The 18,034-nt window shown below is 36.8% G+C and overlaps 1 protein-coding gene across 2 annotated transcripts; it reads left to right on the top strand.

Moving 5' to 3' along the window:
* The first annotated feature begins 689 nt into the window (after positions 1 to 689).
* Positions 690 to 17,993, top strand: LOC105269526 (choline transporter-like protein 1). 2 transcript variants are annotated; one of them, XM_011309852.1, is made up of 15 exons: positions 690 to 955; positions 11,843 to 11,994; positions 13,315 to 13,428; positions 13,490 to 13,716; positions 14,192 to 14,282; positions 14,379 to 14,442; positions 14,522 to 14,630; positions 14,718 to 14,946; positions 15,065 to 15,190; positions 15,801 to 15,907; positions 15,997 to 16,253; positions 16,345 to 16,511; positions 17,106 to 17,198; positions 17,258 to 17,350; positions 17,428 to 17,993. In XM_011309852.1, exons 2-15 carry the CDS (start codon positions 11,947 to 11,949, stop codon positions 17,491 to 17,493), a joined length of 1,791 nt encoding a protein of 596 aa, XP_011308154.1. In that variant the 5' UTR covers positions 690 to 955; positions 11,843 to 11,946; the 3' UTR covers positions 17,494 to 17,993. The 2 variants fall into 2 exon arrangements, with proteins under 2 accessions (XP_011308154.1, XP_011308155.1); XM_011309853.1 differs by lacking the exon at positions 690 to 955 and adding an exon at positions 4,082 to 4,250.
* Positions 17,994 to 18,034: the final 41 nt, after the last annotated feature.

Raw genomic sequence — 18,034 nt, forward strand, 5'->3', positions numbered from 1 at the left:
GTCCCCCTGTGGCTTTTCGACTTTACTGAATTCTTCAGCCATCCCCTCACCCCTCTCACCATCTCGTACATGTACACAGAAATAAGGGGAGGGCATGTACACGCGTCACTGCATCCCTTATCCCATCGATCGTGTGACCGAGTCGTAATATTTCATGGTGAAATGGACATGACACATATCCTCCGGCGCACACTGAAAAGGTGGCGAATAAAATAGAAACATGACGAGCATCATTCTTGAAAATAGCAACACTCACGATTTAATTTATCGTGGAAAAATCTTGCATGCCTGATCAGTTATCAGTCAGTGCCTGATTGGAGTTATCGAGTATTTTAATGGAGAGTGAGGATTCAGCTCACAGCTCAGGTAAGCCATTTTTGTTATAATTTAATTATCATTTAATTGTAATTAATTTCAGATTGGTTCAGTACCTGATCAGGAGCTGAGGTGAATTTTCATAATGAATTGATAATGAATTGATAATGAATTGATGAATTTTCATCATTCTATATTTTTCCAAGTCTCCAGACGACTCCTGGACGGAATGGCGGGTAAGAATAAATGTTCAGGCAATTGAAGATTTGAATTTTTAAATGTTCCCGCGATGGAAAACTTGGGGGTACCTCCACCTTGTGGCGCTTCGGAGGTTTTGAGATCTCTCTGGACGGTTTTATATCCGTCATCCTTGCACCAGCGATAGAGACCAGTTATTGCGAAACTCACATTCGCAAGACGACGGAGTTTCATTCTCGAAAAAAAATTTCATTGGGAATTTAATAATTTAATAGGGGTGTATTTTTTTCGGCAAGTCGAGGGCTGATGAAGTGACGCGATATCGACGTTTTCCCGGGGTGATGCTGTGGGGGTTGAAATCCCCTAGATTGACGGGTGCTTCGTTAAAATCCGGTTGTTTATTTATTCAGGAAGAGGAGACAGCTGTGGAGTCGAGTTGGAGGTAAAATACAATGTTTAAAGAATTTTGTGTCACATCGACAAATCAAAAACTCGCGGCATTTATCTTTTTATTTTAATGCGCGGATGACCTTGAGGTTTTGTTCGTTATCTGGCACGTGTTCACACTTTGGGATAGGCCACCGATCTTTTGAGAATTTTAAAATATATAATGGCCATTGTTGTATGAGAGTAATTGAAATTTTTCGGAGGGAAAACAAAAAAAATCGCAGTTTAATCAGAAAAATAGCGAAACCCTAGGGCTAGGCTACACTCCCTTAATTTTTCCCTGAAATTTCTCGTTACATTTTTTGGAAATATTGGATATAGGAGTATCATGCAGGAAATTCTGAGGTTTTACGTTTTTTTTTATCGAAATGCAATTGAATCGAGAAAATTACAATTTGAGAATGCGATCTTAATTTTTTAATTCACCGTAAAAGTAGACGGAGTTCCGAGAAAATAAATTGAATTACCGGATAACTTTTCTCAAAGTTTAATTGTTCAGAGTTGTATTGTTTTTTTTTTTGTTTGAAAAACAGAAGAAATGATTTAATATTAATTATAAATAATTTCTGAAGTTAATTTTCTGATTGAATTCTGCGGAAAAACTTTTCTGTATCTCGGGGAAGGAACAGCACGGATAAATAAATAAATAAATAGATAAATAAATAAATGAATGAATAAATAAATGAATAAATAAATAAATAGATAAATAAATAAATAAATAAATTTGTTGAGTTCCGAGGATAGTAATACGTTCGATAAATTCTCGTTGAGCTTTAAAGAAGAAAATTGGAATTCCAGGGATGAAACAGCGCAATATTGAATGGAAGATGATTTTTTTCGAAATAAGATTACCGTCTGGAGCTGCCGAGAAAAGGTTTGAGATAAGGAGATAAGACCATTTGTTTCCGTTTGAACAATCCACGATTGAACGGAAACAGCGGCAATATTCCGGAAATGTCGGGAGCTTTTCTATTCAGTCAGTCTTCCATTTATCACTCACTTGTCATTCATTTTTTCGTGTCCGGACAAAGAAAGTGATTTCACCGGGAAATTCCCAGGGGAGGTAAAATATCTCCTTTTGGAGATAATTTACGTCACTGGAAGTGCAAGCCAAAACCTTCGGGTTATTTTACTTTCAAGATGGAAACCCCATAAAAAGATCGGAAAACTCAAACGAGTTTTCCGATGGAATTTCTTGATTGAACGATCAAACCGTCTATTTTCGCACGTCAATTATCCCGTCAATGATTTGTCGAAGAAATTTGATAGACGGCATTTTTTTAAAAGGGGGCGGAACATTCTTGAATGGGTTATCACATGCAGACATTGAATGATCAAACAACCGGAAAAGATCTCTTAATTGAAAGCTCTAATTTTCAATTCAGAGGCGAGAAGTCTGCAGAATTGGTCCGGCATGTGTATTTTTCCACACGAGTAATTCCATCAATTAAACGTACGTTTATCGGAAGACCGAGGTGCACCGATCAGAATCCATTGAACAAAAAAATTCGTAATCGATCGGCGCATTCGCCTGACGTAACAACATAATCAATGATGAATAAGTAATTCTAACAAAAAATGGAAGTGATAATGATGAAAAAAATTACACTCATTCAACGGAAAATATTCAATTCAATATTCCAATAAAATTATAATCCAAAACAACGAATGCAATTACGCAAAAAAATGATTTCAGACCAGCACGTCTAATTAAGAGAAATAAATGCGGAACTGCTGTTGAAAAATTGACAATTTAAATTATTCCCTCGAGTAAATTCGTTTAACAGGGGATTTCAGTGGAGTAATAATTTTTTCAAGGACTTAATACCGCGAATGCAATGACGCATGGAGAGAGGCTTTCTGATTCTAAGTGACTAATCTTCTCGGTCCGCGGAGATAAACCCGAATAATTCAAGTGTACTGAGCACTGATTAAAAAATCAGAAAAAATTACACAAGTGAAAGAATTTTGTTGAATTTTCTGGGGAAAGGTATTTGATTTTGTTGCGGACTAGGCGAATATTTATAAGAGACATATTGTTTTTTTAATAGGATTTCGCAAGAATTTTTTGTAGTTCGCAGAAAATTTTTCAGTGAATTTTTCCGGGTCAGCATTAACCGATTGCTGAGCGTGAAAGAAGAAATTACCGGGGATCGATTTACTTGAAGTATTTATTTTTCTCAAATCGGATTTTTCCGGCTGAGTCATTTCCCAGCGATTTAGTCGAGGTTTCCGTAATGCCAGTTATATTGCTACAGAGAGTGGTCATGTTGACGATGACCTTGTATAAATTTCCTCAATAATTATCAGCAAATGATCCCTCATACTCTCTTCAAATTTCATTCAATCCCCCAATATCATTTTTCCATTTTAGTTTCATATATATTAATTAATACGTTGAATCAGCAATTACTGAATTAATTAATCAAGTGAATTAACTTAATTCACGGGTCACACAGAAATATTAAATAACCATTTCTTCCGTGATATTCTAGGGCATCACCTGCAGCATAAAAAATTCTGCACACAGTTGATACCACTTTACATTCCAAGAAATATACGAATTATTTTCTTCATCCCAATAAAATTTTTATAAAAACTGTAAAACCTCAACCTATCCGAACATGTTTATATTCTTACCCATATTTTTTATTCATATTGTCCAGTAAATATTTCCAATATTCAGAGATATCTTCATAAAAAACGAAAAGAAAATAAATACAGAAAATAAAAAGACATGATGTACCTGATGTTCGATAAAAATCGGTTATTCCTTCACTGGATTTTTTAAATACATGTTACATCCTTTTTTTTAAAAAGGGATTTATCATCGTTATTGAGTTGAAGCCTTAGGTCTGTTGTAAAGAATTATTTGTCTTTTCATGGCCTTGAAAAAAAAAAAACGAGAAAGTGCAATTGCAACTTTGGGTGCGTCCCCTAACGTACTTGCACCAGATTATGGTGTACTTAATACTGTACGTACAGAAGGATTTTTGAGGTCTCGGTAACGGCATACCGAGGAGTTCTCCAGTGTAACTGAGTGAGTGTAGTAAATCGACGAGTACCATAGTACCGAGTTATCCTCGGTGCACACTATACACCGTGTACACACCGTCCACCTCGCACTACTTTCAGTCGTGCGGATTCAGTTATGCCGAGTGCCCCGTGGACGACGTATCCCAAATAAAATAATTAATAAAAACCCAAAATCCCTTCATAATTACAATTGACCTGTAAATTACCCCAGGAGAAGTGGCCACTGACCGGAGGATTAAAAGTCGGAGCGCGAGGTGAGGATTAATTGGGTAAATCCAGGATCAAGGAGCTCTGGAAATTAAATCTTTTGAGATAATAATGTCATTGACAATTGTTAGCCAATTGTTCGCCTATTGTTCACCTATTGTTCGCCAATTGTTCGCGAATTGTTCGCGGATTACTCGCGAGTTGAATAATCTCTATTTTTATCTTATCTTTATTTCCATCCCACCGGATATGAACTTGTGACACAACTCGAATATGAGCCGAGTTCTTTAAACTTGTCAGACATCTTTCATTATCGGTAAGAGGTGATACAAAAGATAAGATTAATCGCGGGTAAAGCCATTGAACGTAGTGAGTTGGGTAGGTTTAACGATCTCAAAGGGGGCAACGCAACCCCATAAGAATGCGTCCCGGTAATAAAGAAAAGGGGAGTCTTGCTCGAGTGAGTATCTCTCTTAACCATGAAGGTCTCACTTTTATTATTTTTTTTTTTCTTCAACGTGAAACTCCTCTCCTCTATCCCCGACGTTTCAACGGTCCCCCTTTTTCTCCTCTCCTTCACAAACCCGAGAAGGCCAATTCTCCACATCCATTCCATGGCCCCAAGTGTGACTATGGACAAACTAAACTCACTTCTTTGTTGGATACCCCACAATTTATATCTATACGTACTCACACGTGAATTGCAATTCAAGATGGTTGGGGAAAACACGAGAGTACGATGACCTCATTGTGTCCATAGAAACGCATTCTCAAGTACCGAGGTGGAGAATAAGAGTGTGAATAATTTGTGGGTGAGATGCTGAGAAAATTCAGCGGGTTAAATTTTCGGGGAGGATAACCCAATCTCTCAAATGGAAACAATTCTCTCCACTCGTGTATGAATTTTTATTACATTTTCATTTTTTTTTCACTCCGCCACTCCTCCACCTTTTTTTTTCTTCTAGGGTATAATTACTCGTGTTTTTTACTCGGCAGGGCGTTTTCCGTGCTCGAGGAATATTTCATTGTCGTAATGACGGGTAATGGGATAGTCAAGTGGAGGTGTGAGTAGTAGGGATTGACTATTTTTGTTGTCGAGGCTTTTGGAAGATTCACTGGCAGGTGAAATAGTTCGAGGTTCAGTGTACGGTAATATCCGGTGGAATTACGGAGTTCATGTTCGTGTTTACTGATTACGGAAGTGCAGGCGAAATTTTGGTTACCCGTTGAAATAACACAACTATAAATATTACCTCAAAAAACAATAACAAATAATATTACAGATTAAAATATTATTTCTGGATAAAATTTTTCATTCATTTCCTTTATCATAATGAATTAATGAATTTTTAATTTTTTTATAAACTCATAATTAGAATTGTTTAGTTGTTCATTGCGGATTGCGAAGTAGAAAAATGTAATTCGATTTTATGAATTATTCTTAGGGTGGAATATTGATTGTTTGCGCATTATTCATGAGGCGCGAAAAGAGTTGTCTGTTATTTTCAGTTGTAAATTTGAGGAAACGTATATTTAACTGATGCAATATTTAAAAATAGTTAAATATCACTGATCTATGGAAAATTCGTAACTATTATCGGAATAGATGAAAATTAAACTAGGGAATTACTAAGAAGTGAGCGTTTTTAGTTTTCCGGGGAATGCCTCTGGGTTTCAGTGATCCAATCATTTTTAGTGACACTTTGCAAAATCGTTCGTTAAATTTAGTGATTTTTCCACTAGAAGAAAATTACCGGTTTTCAGGGATTCGCGTGTCAGTGGAAAATATCCCAGAACGATAGTTTCTTCAAAAAATGCTGAAGTGTCAGAATTAAAATTGTCATTCCAGTGCCTTTAGAAATCATTACTAAATGTATTCCAGTTAAATCTAATTATCTCCGCCCATGAAATTCCACTGCAAAGAGATCAAATGAGATGATACGAATTTTATCATTCGTTTAAATACCACTTAATTCCAAAGCCTCTTGATTTTCGAAAAAACACCATCAGATCTTTTTTGTCAGGAATTTTCTCAGCTACAAAAAAGTCCTCCAACGTTTTAACGTTAAACCTCTAACTTCCGCGATAAATCTGTAATTAAAACACTGAATTCATTATCACCCAAATTCCCTGGCAAATTCGTTTGTAAATTTAAATGGAGCTTTTACGCGAGGATTCCAGGTATTTATTGTCTTGAGTATATTTACTGATAAAAAAATAATTTTTCTTAGACAAATAAAAAAATTAAACGATAAAAATCGTTACAAAAATTCCTGAAATCGCTTCTCGCGTTGAAAAATGAATTTCCCATCTCCGGTGTGTCTCTGCTTTTTCAATTAATTCATAAATACTCTTTGAATTTTCACCTGAAGTTCCCGAGTAGATAGTAATTAAGAAAGTTCGGTAAGAGAAGTAGAAATGCCGTGGAGGTGGGGGGTCTCCCAAAAGGCGATTTTAACGAGTTTTCTTCGAATTATCCATAGACCATTTCATTTTACTATGTTGATCGAGTCTAATAACTACTCCTGAATGCCGTTACAGAACTTTGTGTTTAAAGTTTGTACTCCAGCTGCTTATTCTTCAATCTCCGTGGAAAAAAGAAAAGCCGACGAGACCCGGGGGTAGCGATGAGAATAAAAAAATGGATAAAAAGTGAATGCGAAGCGAGGAAAATAAAATTCAACTCGGTAAAAGTTTTTCTCATTTGTTAATATTTCGTATTTCAATAGAAGTGAGAGAAATGAAAAAAAATCTGATGGAGAAATGTAATTCAATTAAGGAGAAATAGGGGGTGGATGAGGTAAGAATAACAAGTAAGTGGTCATTCGGGACGTGGGGGTGTCAAAGCTATGGCGATACTAATAAAATTCCTCGGAGGGATGGGGAGGATATTTTTGTGAGTTGTTAACGGCCTCTGTTGTCATGGGGGTCGTTGTGGATTGTTTAGGCTCTGGAAATGGCAGGTGGTCTTGGCTTTTTCGATCCCCCATTTTTAGTCTACCAACAGCTGTACTTAGTTTTTACTGAGAGCTCCTCAGGTACAAAACCCATGAGGACGCACTCCAGTGCTCGGAAAGTTGTAACGCTTTCCATTATTCTCCCATTATTTTTTAGTGTTTAACGAGTTGTGAGGTGTGAGCGTAAGGGTTTGTTAATCGGTGGATTATTTATTTTTATCAGTGGTTTAACTCTTGGTGATTTGACTCTCGGGTCTTTCCCGCATTTGGATTTATCCCGGGGAATAAAACTCGAAGAATTTTTCTGGGGATACGTCATGGCGACTGGTGAGTCATCGATGCAGGAATATTTTTCAATCGATATACTGAAAGTTTTTTCATTTAAATTCACGACTTTTCTTTTGGATTTTTATACTTGTGGGAAATGACTGCCGAATTTTTGCATCGACTAAAATATTCAAATTTGTTTATTAAAATTATCTAACAATCGATAAAAATTGCGCGAAAATCGTGTTTATATAAAATTGTAAATTGTAAAAGTGTTAATTTCGTAAAAATCAATAATCGACATAAATAAAATCATTAAATTAAAAAATGTCTGTAATAAATTCGATAAACATTGAAAATACCCAAATAATAGTATAAAATTAATGAGTTATTCCACATTAGCTTCACTAATGGGAATTGTCAATTGTTCAAGCAAATGGATAATACATAATTAACATGACTGATTAAAACTACAGAATGAAATTCGTCACTCAAATGATATCCTCAATTATCCAATTTCCTGAATCGGTATACACTTAATCACATAACGGATAATATGATTTTCCAATTACCCCTGCAACCCCTGAGTGAAAGGTGCTTGACGATCCCCAAGTATTTAAAGACTTGTTGATAGACGCTGAAGAGCACTGACTTATTCATCAATCCCCAATTAATCCCTCATTACCCCGATTGCCGAGGGAAACACCTGAAAATAAAATGACCAAATAATCACCCGATGACTGAATCACTCAGTATTTCTCCTCCTGCACTGCAGAACTAAAAACCCATGAAAAAAAAAATATCTCAATCAGTACAGACCGATGAACGTGACTGAATTCTCAAAAAAGTCGTCCAACTTCAAGGTTTCTCCATCTATTTATTGGATTTGGCTCAAGGTCACTGGAGAATTGTTCCGAGGGAATTTCGTCTGAAAAAAAAAAAACAATCCGGTGTGTTCCCCACGACTGCACGTCAGTGTAATTTTTTTTTTTTAACCCTCATTGCTCAACATATGTATTCCACTTTTTCCCAAAGAACTGTATTGCGTGCTCAGACGATTACGAAAATTATTGCAAACCTGGGGTAATAACACCGTCACGAGAGGACTCCACCTTTTTTACGTCTTCCATTCTTGACTTTTTACCTGTAAACTACCCCCTATTTTTAACAATTACACAATATTTTCACCCACCGCCCAGTGTTTACCCCCGTTGAATTTGAGGACATGGCTAACCCACTTTATGGGTCTTGGATTGCTCGGTGGTATACTTGAGGGATGTGTGTCAAAGCGATCCCGATCCTTGATTAAAATACAAGTCGAGTGCCCCCGGGGGTAATTTAACTGATGGCTTGCACTCGGTGCACCATTTTTATGACCATGAAACAGCCGGAAAGGGGAAGTAAAGGGGTGAATTAGGTAAAAAGTTTTGGGGGATGATTGATGGGGTGAGGGGGGGAAAATAATTATTGTTGGTGAGGATTCATTGACTAAATAACAAGTGGTTATTTTTATCGAAATCTTCCCATTCAGCAATTTACTCACGATTTTCATTGTGTTTGGATAATAATTATTCATATCGCTTCAAAATATAATTATTCCACTGATTATTATTTTTTTATGATTACCATTCGATGAAATTCGAATTCAACAAATCAATTTTATTTAACCAGATAAATCAATCCTTAAAAAAATTTTTCAGGAAAAATTCATGAAAATTACTATTAAAATTATAATTAGTCGATAAAAGCTTTAATAAAAATTATAATTAATTACACCGAATTTTGTGAGTCATTAAATAATGATGAAATGTGGAGTCGATTTTTTATTGTGAATCCGACGAAAAATTTATCAGAATTGGATGCATTTTCCAAATTTAATGAATCCATCGGAAAATTTTTTTGCAATACATTGGTGAAAGCCCTCCCCGAAGGGTCATCGACTCGAAACCATCGGAATATCAGATTGACGTATGTCCACATGCAGCATTGAAATTAGCATTCGTGAAATTGTCCTCGACTTACCGCTATTCGAATCGCGTGACGCATCCGCGGATGAGACAATGGTGGAAGGAGGACAAATGTCGAGGGACAAAAAAAAATGGAAAAAAAAATAAAAAAAATGGCAAAACAAGGGGAAAAATACTTGATGAGTCATTTGGAGGCACTCGGTTGTGCACTCCAGAAGGCCTTGACTCTATAGATTCATTCGGATTGTTCATTAACACTCGAGAAATAATACCGAGACTCTAATCGATGTTACACTTTGTTGTGAGATATATTTTGCTAATTTTTACGTCATCGCCTGGGAGCAACAGAGCTCGTGGTAATGAGGATGAAGATTGAGGTGTCTAGACGAAATTCAGGTGGAGCTCCCGGCGAAAAGTTTAACCGCAATCCATCAACCCCCTCACCCCCACGATAAATACCGAATAAAAATGAAAGAGTTGCGGTGGTGGAATGAAAATAAAAATTAAATCCGCGAATTCCGCGAATTCCGCGAGTTCGACAGAGCTTCGCGTTTTATTTCACTAAGAAAAAAAATTTAATACCGCAACTTTTGCGGAATCTTTTCCAAATTACGCTTTCCTGATATTGTTCTCTCATTTTGTTTGTCGTTGAAAATAAAATTGTGGATAAATAATAAATATTTTTTTGGGGTGAGAGGTCTGAGGAGTTTTAAGAAAAATGAACCGATAAGAGTTCCTGGGGTTATTAGGGAATACAGAATTGTTTATGAGATTGAAAATAAAATGGAATGAAATATAAATGCTTCTCACAATGTGGGGCTAAATCTCTGGGGGTTATTTCGCTGGAGAAAAGGTCTTGAGTGAAAAAATAAATCGAGAAAGAGTCCCGGGGTCAATAAATAGCGGACTATTGTCAGATTGGAAATACTGATATAAATGAGCTATTCTAGGTAGGGAGGAGCCCTGGGGGTAGTAAAAAATACAAAGTTGGCGATTGAATACGAAATAAAATTTTAAATGCTTGTTTTTTTTAAGGGAAGAAGTCTTTGTAGCTAGTAAAAGGGATTCTAGGGATCAAAACAAATCGGAGAGTAGTCCTGGGGTCCATTGGTACCTTTTTAGCATGAACCTTAATTGGCATTGATTAAAATTCACAGAAGGATTTTATTCAATTTTTTTTTACTCCCAATATCGTAAACATTGGAATTTTCAACGAAGTCCCATTTAAAAATCAATCTCGATAATGTAACGCTGGTGAAGAGATCGTAAAACTGTTTAGACTGAGTTTGCTCTTGGTGAAGTGGTTATTCCTGTGACCGAGTTGTGGTCGAGTAATACAGACAAATGATGGAGCGAACTGGGATGAGAATATCAGTTATAAAGGATCCAGACTGGTCCTTGGAGTCAGCATCCATGAAATAGAGCCAGAAGTGGAGATCGATGTAGCTCTTCCAAGTGCGATTAAGCAAAGAGTTCAAGTTTTATCAGTGCATCTGCTGTCGGCGATTAATCTGAAAAACAATCGACTTTAAGAGGAAATACCAAGATACCTTTTTCATAAGAAATTCAATAATCTGAAAAAACACTTTTTTGATATTTTATCATAAAACGACGCGTTGTTCCTAAAAATCAATTTCTACGAAAAATATTACTTCCAACTTATCTGACTTCCCCCAATAAAAATGGAAAGAGAAACACACCAGGGAATTTCGCAGCCCAGTTCTTCTATTTTTGTTTCGCTCGTGAAAAATTTAATATTACAACTTTTTGTGGAATCTGATAGTTCAGCGAGGCACGCCACAAATCACATTCTTCCGTTCATAACGCCGGGATTATGCATTATGAGCGATCCAGGGATTTCGTGACAGAGATAATACGTATCGAGAGTCGTGTTTCATTGCAGACGAGTGACATTGCAATTCTCCACACATCGATGTCGATATACACCAGAGGCAGGAGGAAAACTCCTGAACAAAAAAAGAAGGAAAAGTGAAAAAAAAAAAAAATGCCACGATGGAAGGATAAAAAGCATAATAATGGAGCGTTGCTATGTGGAAGAGTCACGCGGGTGGAGAATCGCGTGTTGTCTGTATGCGAGACGGTTTGTTCGATGTTCAATCGATCGTCGGTCACTAGACGAGAAACTCCAGCTTTGTATTTTCCAGCTTTGTATTTTCATGCCCGGTTATGAGTTTACCCACAGGATAAACCCTCAAACGTAATCGCATTCGGAAAATCCCTAGAAGGGGATGATGGAGATAGGTGGAATGGGGTATGTGTCGTGGAATCGATTACGTCGGAAGTAATTACAGATCAATTAGTTTGTCTAGACATGGAGACTGGCAATTTGCTATTCCCCAGATGCTGGATAGCATTCCAGCGTCTTCGGGGTGAATGACAGGGGTGTATATTGGTATTTATGGGAAACTTATGCTTGATGGATTTTAGGAGTGGATAACGAGACTAGATGTGCCACTGAGAGGAGGCCTGATAAGAACATACCTGATTGTCTTGGGGTATCCAGGATCAGGAGATCACTCCTCATATCCAGGATGGCCTGCTGCGGGTGTGTCGATGACGGCTCCAAGGTTGAGCCTGGGGTAATTCATTTTTTTTATTAATAAACATTTACAACAGTCCATACTCCATTCAATTTCAGTATTAACAATTTTTGCCGGAATTTCATATGTTATATTTTTGTTTTATTGTTAGCATTTATTTGGCAGAAATAAATTTTTTTCTCAGGGTTCATGTGGAAATTTCTGATGATTGTATCCGCGTATTTATCGGATGAATTTTGGCAATGAATGCATTCTCTAATATATAGATTGGGGATGTGCATGCACATGTATGTTAGTATATACGTCTCTTATTTACCAGTATATGAAAATATCTGAAATAAAATTCTAATTCTCTCTTTGGGGTTTATATTTCTATTCCGTTTGAAATTTACATTGTTGTGAATGTTTTAAATAATTATTTATAGAGTGAGTGTCCGATACTATTGGAATATCGAATTTGCTTTCTTTTTTATGAATTTTCAAACAATAAACTGTTCCTCCCATGACCGAATATATGGGAGTTTAATAAAAACGAGTCGTACAAAATGTCAAAAGCTTTTACTGGATGTTTTGAGAGTAATTCCCAGCAGTCCATATACTCGTGACCATAGCAGATTAATTAATCTGATAAAATAAAAAAGAATCCCTCATCTTCCTCGAATAATTGACCATAAAAATATTAAAAAATCGAAATGCGGGGCAACTAGAAAATTCAACTGTAATCATTCAATCACATTTTTTTATTCAAGGATATTCCACCCGCTTTCACCCATTTTTTTTGTTGAATCATTTTTATTAAATTATTTTAATTTATTTTATTCAATCATCAGATATAAAATTGATAGAATAAAAATGAATGTTCTTGCGTTTTAAAATTATTCAGTGGCTCACGAAGTTTATTGGTGGTGCGATAATTTCTTTTTGAAAGTTCAAAGAAAAAAAAAAAACAGGAAAATAGTCCGCCTTGAAACTTCACGAGTCATTAAACAATGACAAACTACAAAACGTTATATTTTTCACATCAATCGTGAGTTTCTCCTCCAAATGAAAGAAAAAATAAATTTCTGCAGAAAGAGTGTAAACCATCCCCAATTTATTGTCAACCTGACCCTCCCCCTTTAAAATACGGAGCTATCGAAATATTGACTTGAAGTTCATTCCCGATAATTAATATTAGAAATTCAATGGGTATTTATCCAGCAGCTGCTTCACAAGAGTAAAACGGTGGAGATACTCGAAAGTCCGTTGACTCAGTGGTTTTCAATGAAATATTCAAGAGCCATTCGTCGTAACTCCACCCGGAGTAATCTCAACACCATAAATCCTCAATTAATCAAGAGCTAAACTTTCGTCTTCCAGACGTCTGATCAGGAGGAGCCATCACTGGGACAGGATGAAAAAGTTTTTACCCAGGACAGATCGTGCACTGATCTCGCTGCACTCATTATTCTCATCGTGCTCGTCGGTGGATTTGTAAGTACTGACGTGCACCGATATAAAATAAAATAAACCGACATTGATAACATTCAAACAGGGATTCTTCATGACCACTGCCATCAGGCGAGGTGATCCCCACCGTGTGGTAAATGGATATGACGATTGTGCCAACGTCTGCGGACGTATTACACCATCCGAGACAAATCCCGAATTCAGTTGCAAAGGCGCTGACATGAGAGATCGAAAGTATCTCCATGTGACAGTGGGTGCCAATGGTGTCAAAAGCCGGATGTGTGTGTCAAATTGCAGTAGCTTCGGTGACCAGTGAGTATTTCTCATCAAGTCCTGCACTTTTCCCCTCTCGTAAATTTTACCGAGTCTCCAATTTTTCCTCTCAACTCATTAAAAAAAAAAAGAAATTAATTCAATCGCAAATTCAAATTGTCTGACGATTGATATCGAATCGATAGCAGCATCGATATCATGGGGATTTCGATCGATATATTCTTGGATTGTGTATCGACTGTCAAATTACCAAATCAAATTAATTATTAATCCATCAGGTATTGACGGTCAACGAGTCCTAAACTCGCAATAAAATTTCACTTTATTCCCAGTCGCATATAAAATCGATTCCTGTTAACTCCATCTTCAAATTCATATTTACCTGTGACCGCTGTTAAGATCGAATCCTCGATATCGGTTCAGTACTCGGAACAGTATTATCGCTAGAATAATATTTAAACAAAAACAACTCGGAGAACCAATACTGAATATTTTTTTGTTTGCCAATTCACAGGATCCAGTTCCTCAACCGTTGCATCCCAAAAAAGGTATCAACCAGTGCTAATTCGGTATTGAAAACTCTGGGATTGGAGAGTTTTTTTAACGTAAGAATGACGAGTGAATTACGATTGATATTGAATGAATTTAATGAGAATTAAAATTATGAGCGCAGTTTTAAATAATAGTATTGATTTATGCAGGAAGCATCTAGCGATCTTAACATCGCTTGGCGTGAATTAATCTATCTCCTGCTAATTGCTCTAGGTAATTTATTCAGTACTCCTCCAGTGTATTCATGACAATTCTTAGCAATTCACTAAATAATTCCGGTACTTACCCACAGCAATATCCCTCGGTATTCTGATAGCTTTCCGATACATCGTATCGTACGTAATTTACATCGTTCTCAGTGGCTCAGTTGTCGTCTCCATCGGGGGAACAATTTATCTCTGGTAATGCAATTTCCTTTCTTCCACTTTGCTTAATAATTCAGTGGCAAGCAACGATTATTAAACGTAACCACTCGTACAATATCGCAGGTTCGCTTGGTATCAGGAGAATAAAGCTGTTAAAACGGGTAAAATACATGTGGACGATTCCAGTGTAACGCCGTATCTCATTTATGCTATTCTCATGACAATTGTTGCTGTCGTCACGATACTAGTTGTTCTCGTTATGAGAAAAAGAATAGCTCTTGTGGTGCAACTCTTTCGAGAAGCCGGTAAAGCCGTTTATTCGATGCCAGCGTTACTTCTTCAACCCATTTACGTGAGTATTTTTCAGAAGCTCAAACTTTACCGACAACTTTTCCGTCGATATTTCAAGGGATATTTTTCATGCTCCTTTTTATCGTTTTTTTTTTTCAACTCGGGCAAATTTATTGCAGACGTATCTTCTCATTGGTTTATCCTTTGTTGCTTGGGCTTACTGTGTACTCTGGATCGAGAGCGCTGGGGAACTCTACAAAAATAGGAAGAATCATCTGCATTATAAGAAGGATGCAGTACTTGTGGTGAGTTTGTTATGGAAATTATTTCCAGGTCATATCTGGGACGTGGGCGAAAATAATCCATGAATTTGTCCCGCGGGTGGCAAAATCATGATGAAAGTGGGTGGCAATTGTTAATTTTACTATTTCTAGAAATGCCAATTGTTTAGTGCGCGGGAGTATTATACTGGCGAAATATTGTTGGCCTCATTTATTTTAGCAGGAATTTCTCCAAGTATTTTTCAATATTTTTAGCTGCACTATTTTTGCTCGGATTTTTTAGGTCATAGTCTGGCTTGTATTATTTCGATAGGTAACCGAATAGTTTCTTGGGTTATAAGAACGAATAATTTCCGGCGATCTGAATTATTATGCACGCGCCATAAATATAATTTCCTGCCTTTCGGGCTCCACGGGAAATATAAATTATTAAAAATGATAAAATTTATTTCTGCGCTAACGATTGCTCTCTCAGTGACTCCTCCGAGTTCGAGAACGAAAAGAAAGGGAAGAATTTCATTTATCAGCCCTCGAGTGATAAAAATAAAATAATAAATATAGCATTTGTTAAATAATTTTGATGCCTCATCTCTGGGTAGGGGATAGTTGTAATGAAAATTGATGTTTTGTTTAGACTGCCAGGTGGTACAATCTCTTTCTGTACTTCGTAATGGCTGAATTTTATCTCGGCTGTCAACACATTGTGGTAGCGGGTGCTGTAGCCCGATGGTTTTTCACGAGGTGAGATGAAAATAGCGGTCTACGTATATTTTTTAGTCGTAAAAATGAATTGGTCAATTTTTGAGGGATTTAAATGGGCATTTTTGCAGGGATAAAAAACGACTGTCACTGCCAGTGACACGCAGTACATGCTGTTTGCTGCGATTTCATCTGGGTACAGTGGCATTCGGTGCCATGATCATTGGTATTGTGAGATTACTCCGTGCCATCGTAGCATTCATTCAGAATAGACTGAAGGGATATGATAATAACTGTGTTCATGGAATTCTATGGTGCTGTCAGGGGTGCATATGGTGCTTTGAGTGTTGTCTCAAATTTCTCACGAGAAACGCTTATATCGAGACTGGTTCGTATTTTTTAGCCATTATTCACTATCGCTTGTATGAATATTCAGGAGGTAGATAAACAGTGGATTTTTTTTTCGGGGGCTTCCACAGCAATTTACGGATGCAGTTTTTGCACCGGTGGAAAAAAAGCATTTCGTGCACTCTCTGATAATATTTTGAGGGTAGCTGCTATCAATACCATTGGAGATTTCGTCCTATTTTTGGGAAAGGTACTCGTTGTTGCTCTCACTGTTCTCTGTGGAGTTTATCTTATACAGGTGAGTCCATTCAAAAAATACTACTCGATTTATCAATTTCAGAAAATTTCAAAAATTTGTTCATTTCATTTATTTTTATTACGAATTCGATTATTGGGTACTATGAATTTTTTATATTCTCGATTCCATCAAGAACTCATCCGCGTGCTGCAACGGAAAATGTATTCAACATTGTACCAATAAATCATGAAAGTCGTAGAAAAAATTCACTCGTGTAATTTCTGTTCGTCAGGAGTTTCTCCCGAGGAGACGTTCTTTCGCTATCCATATGACAGATTTTTCTGAATAGATAGTGGAAAAGAATTGTATAATTTCGTCTCCGGAGGATGTGAAATCTCGAAGTGTTTAGGTTGCAGAAAGTGGTGTAGCTGCTTCTTAAGACTTTTTTTCCGCTCCTGACGATCAAAAGCATGAAAATTCGACTTGCCCTATAGAAACCAAATTATCCGACCCTTCGACGACATATTTATGCCAACGAAATTGATTTGAGCCAGAAAATTGAATGGAAATATAATGATCTCTAATTTGATCGTCTTTTATCAATTTATTGGGAAAAATAAATTTTCCCCGATTTCTCAACCTCATCTCTTCCAGAAAAAAGAGGGACTGCATCATCCCTGGGTGCCGATAGCCATCGCTGGAGTGTTCGCCTTCCTCGTCGCCCACTGTTTCATTTCCATCTACGAGGTAACAAATTATTCAAATAATTCCCAAACCCTTTCAAAATTAACCCATCAACTCCTCAGATGATCATCGACACGATTTTCCTTTGCTTCTGCGAGGATTGCGCCAGGAACGACGGAATTAATCGTCCGTATTTCATGAGCCGTGGTCTGATGGTGAGTTGATAATAGTCTTTAATTGAACGCCAAGTGCACTTGGACAAATGGTTAAATTATCAATCGATATCCATTAGGAATTCGTGGAGAACAGCAAGAAGGCGCTAATGCACCTAGAAAGTCAGCCATCTAGTCCCATATGAATAATCTACTCTTCGAGATTGCAGTTAATCAAAGAAGTACTCAAAAGACTGGATGATAAGTGTATTTCCGGTAATTGCACTCGAATTGCGTCAATTCCACAGTAATTCAGTGCCCAATTAATGCAATGACATTCGTCCGGTACTGATCACCATGTCACAGCGCACAAACTACTCTCAGCTTCCTCATTACAAATATTTTCCATAATTCCGTGATAGCAAAATAATGAATTACCTAGTGATGTACGCGAGTGAATTACGTGAAATAATTTTTTTCCAATTAATTGCTATTTTCATAATTGTATCAGCTAATTGAAATGCAAATTTCTTAACTTCCATCGATTACACACGAATATTATTCCTCCGTGTCCTTCCCATTTTTTGCCGAGATTCATTTAAGCGCTTCAACTATTTTTGTACCGATTCGTATATTCTATCAGTATTATGTAAATTATGTAAGACTTACCTGATGTGGAATGATAAATACACGAGTTACGAGAACACTTGTTGGTTTTTACAGACAAAGGTGAAATTAATTGTTGAC

This window comes from Fopius arisanus, unplaced genomic scaffold, assembly GCF_000806365.1.
Source record: "Fopius arisanus strain USDA-PBARC FA_bdor unplaced genomic scaffold, ASM80636v1 scaffold00070, whole genome shotgun sequence".
Classification (NCBI taxonomy): domain Eukaryota; kingdom Metazoa; phylum Arthropoda; class Insecta; order Hymenoptera; family Braconidae; genus Fopius; species Fopius arisanus.

What these genes read in the sequence shown, in the direction of transcription:
- LOC105269526 (XM_011309852.1), top strand. Translation starts at nt 11,947, where the DNA reads ATGGCCTGCTGCGGGTGTGTCGATGACGGCTCCAAGGTTGAGCCTGGG. An exon ending in TACTTCTTCAACCCATTTAC is followed by an intron (nt 14,947 to 15,064) that starts GTGAGTATTTTT and finishes AATTTATTGCAG; the next exon opens with ACGTATCTTCTCATTGGTTT. An exon ending in AAACGCTTATATCGAGACTG is followed by an intron (nt 16,254 to 16,344) that starts GTTCGTATTTTT and finishes GGGCTTCCACAG; the next exon opens with CAATTTACGGATGCAGTTTT.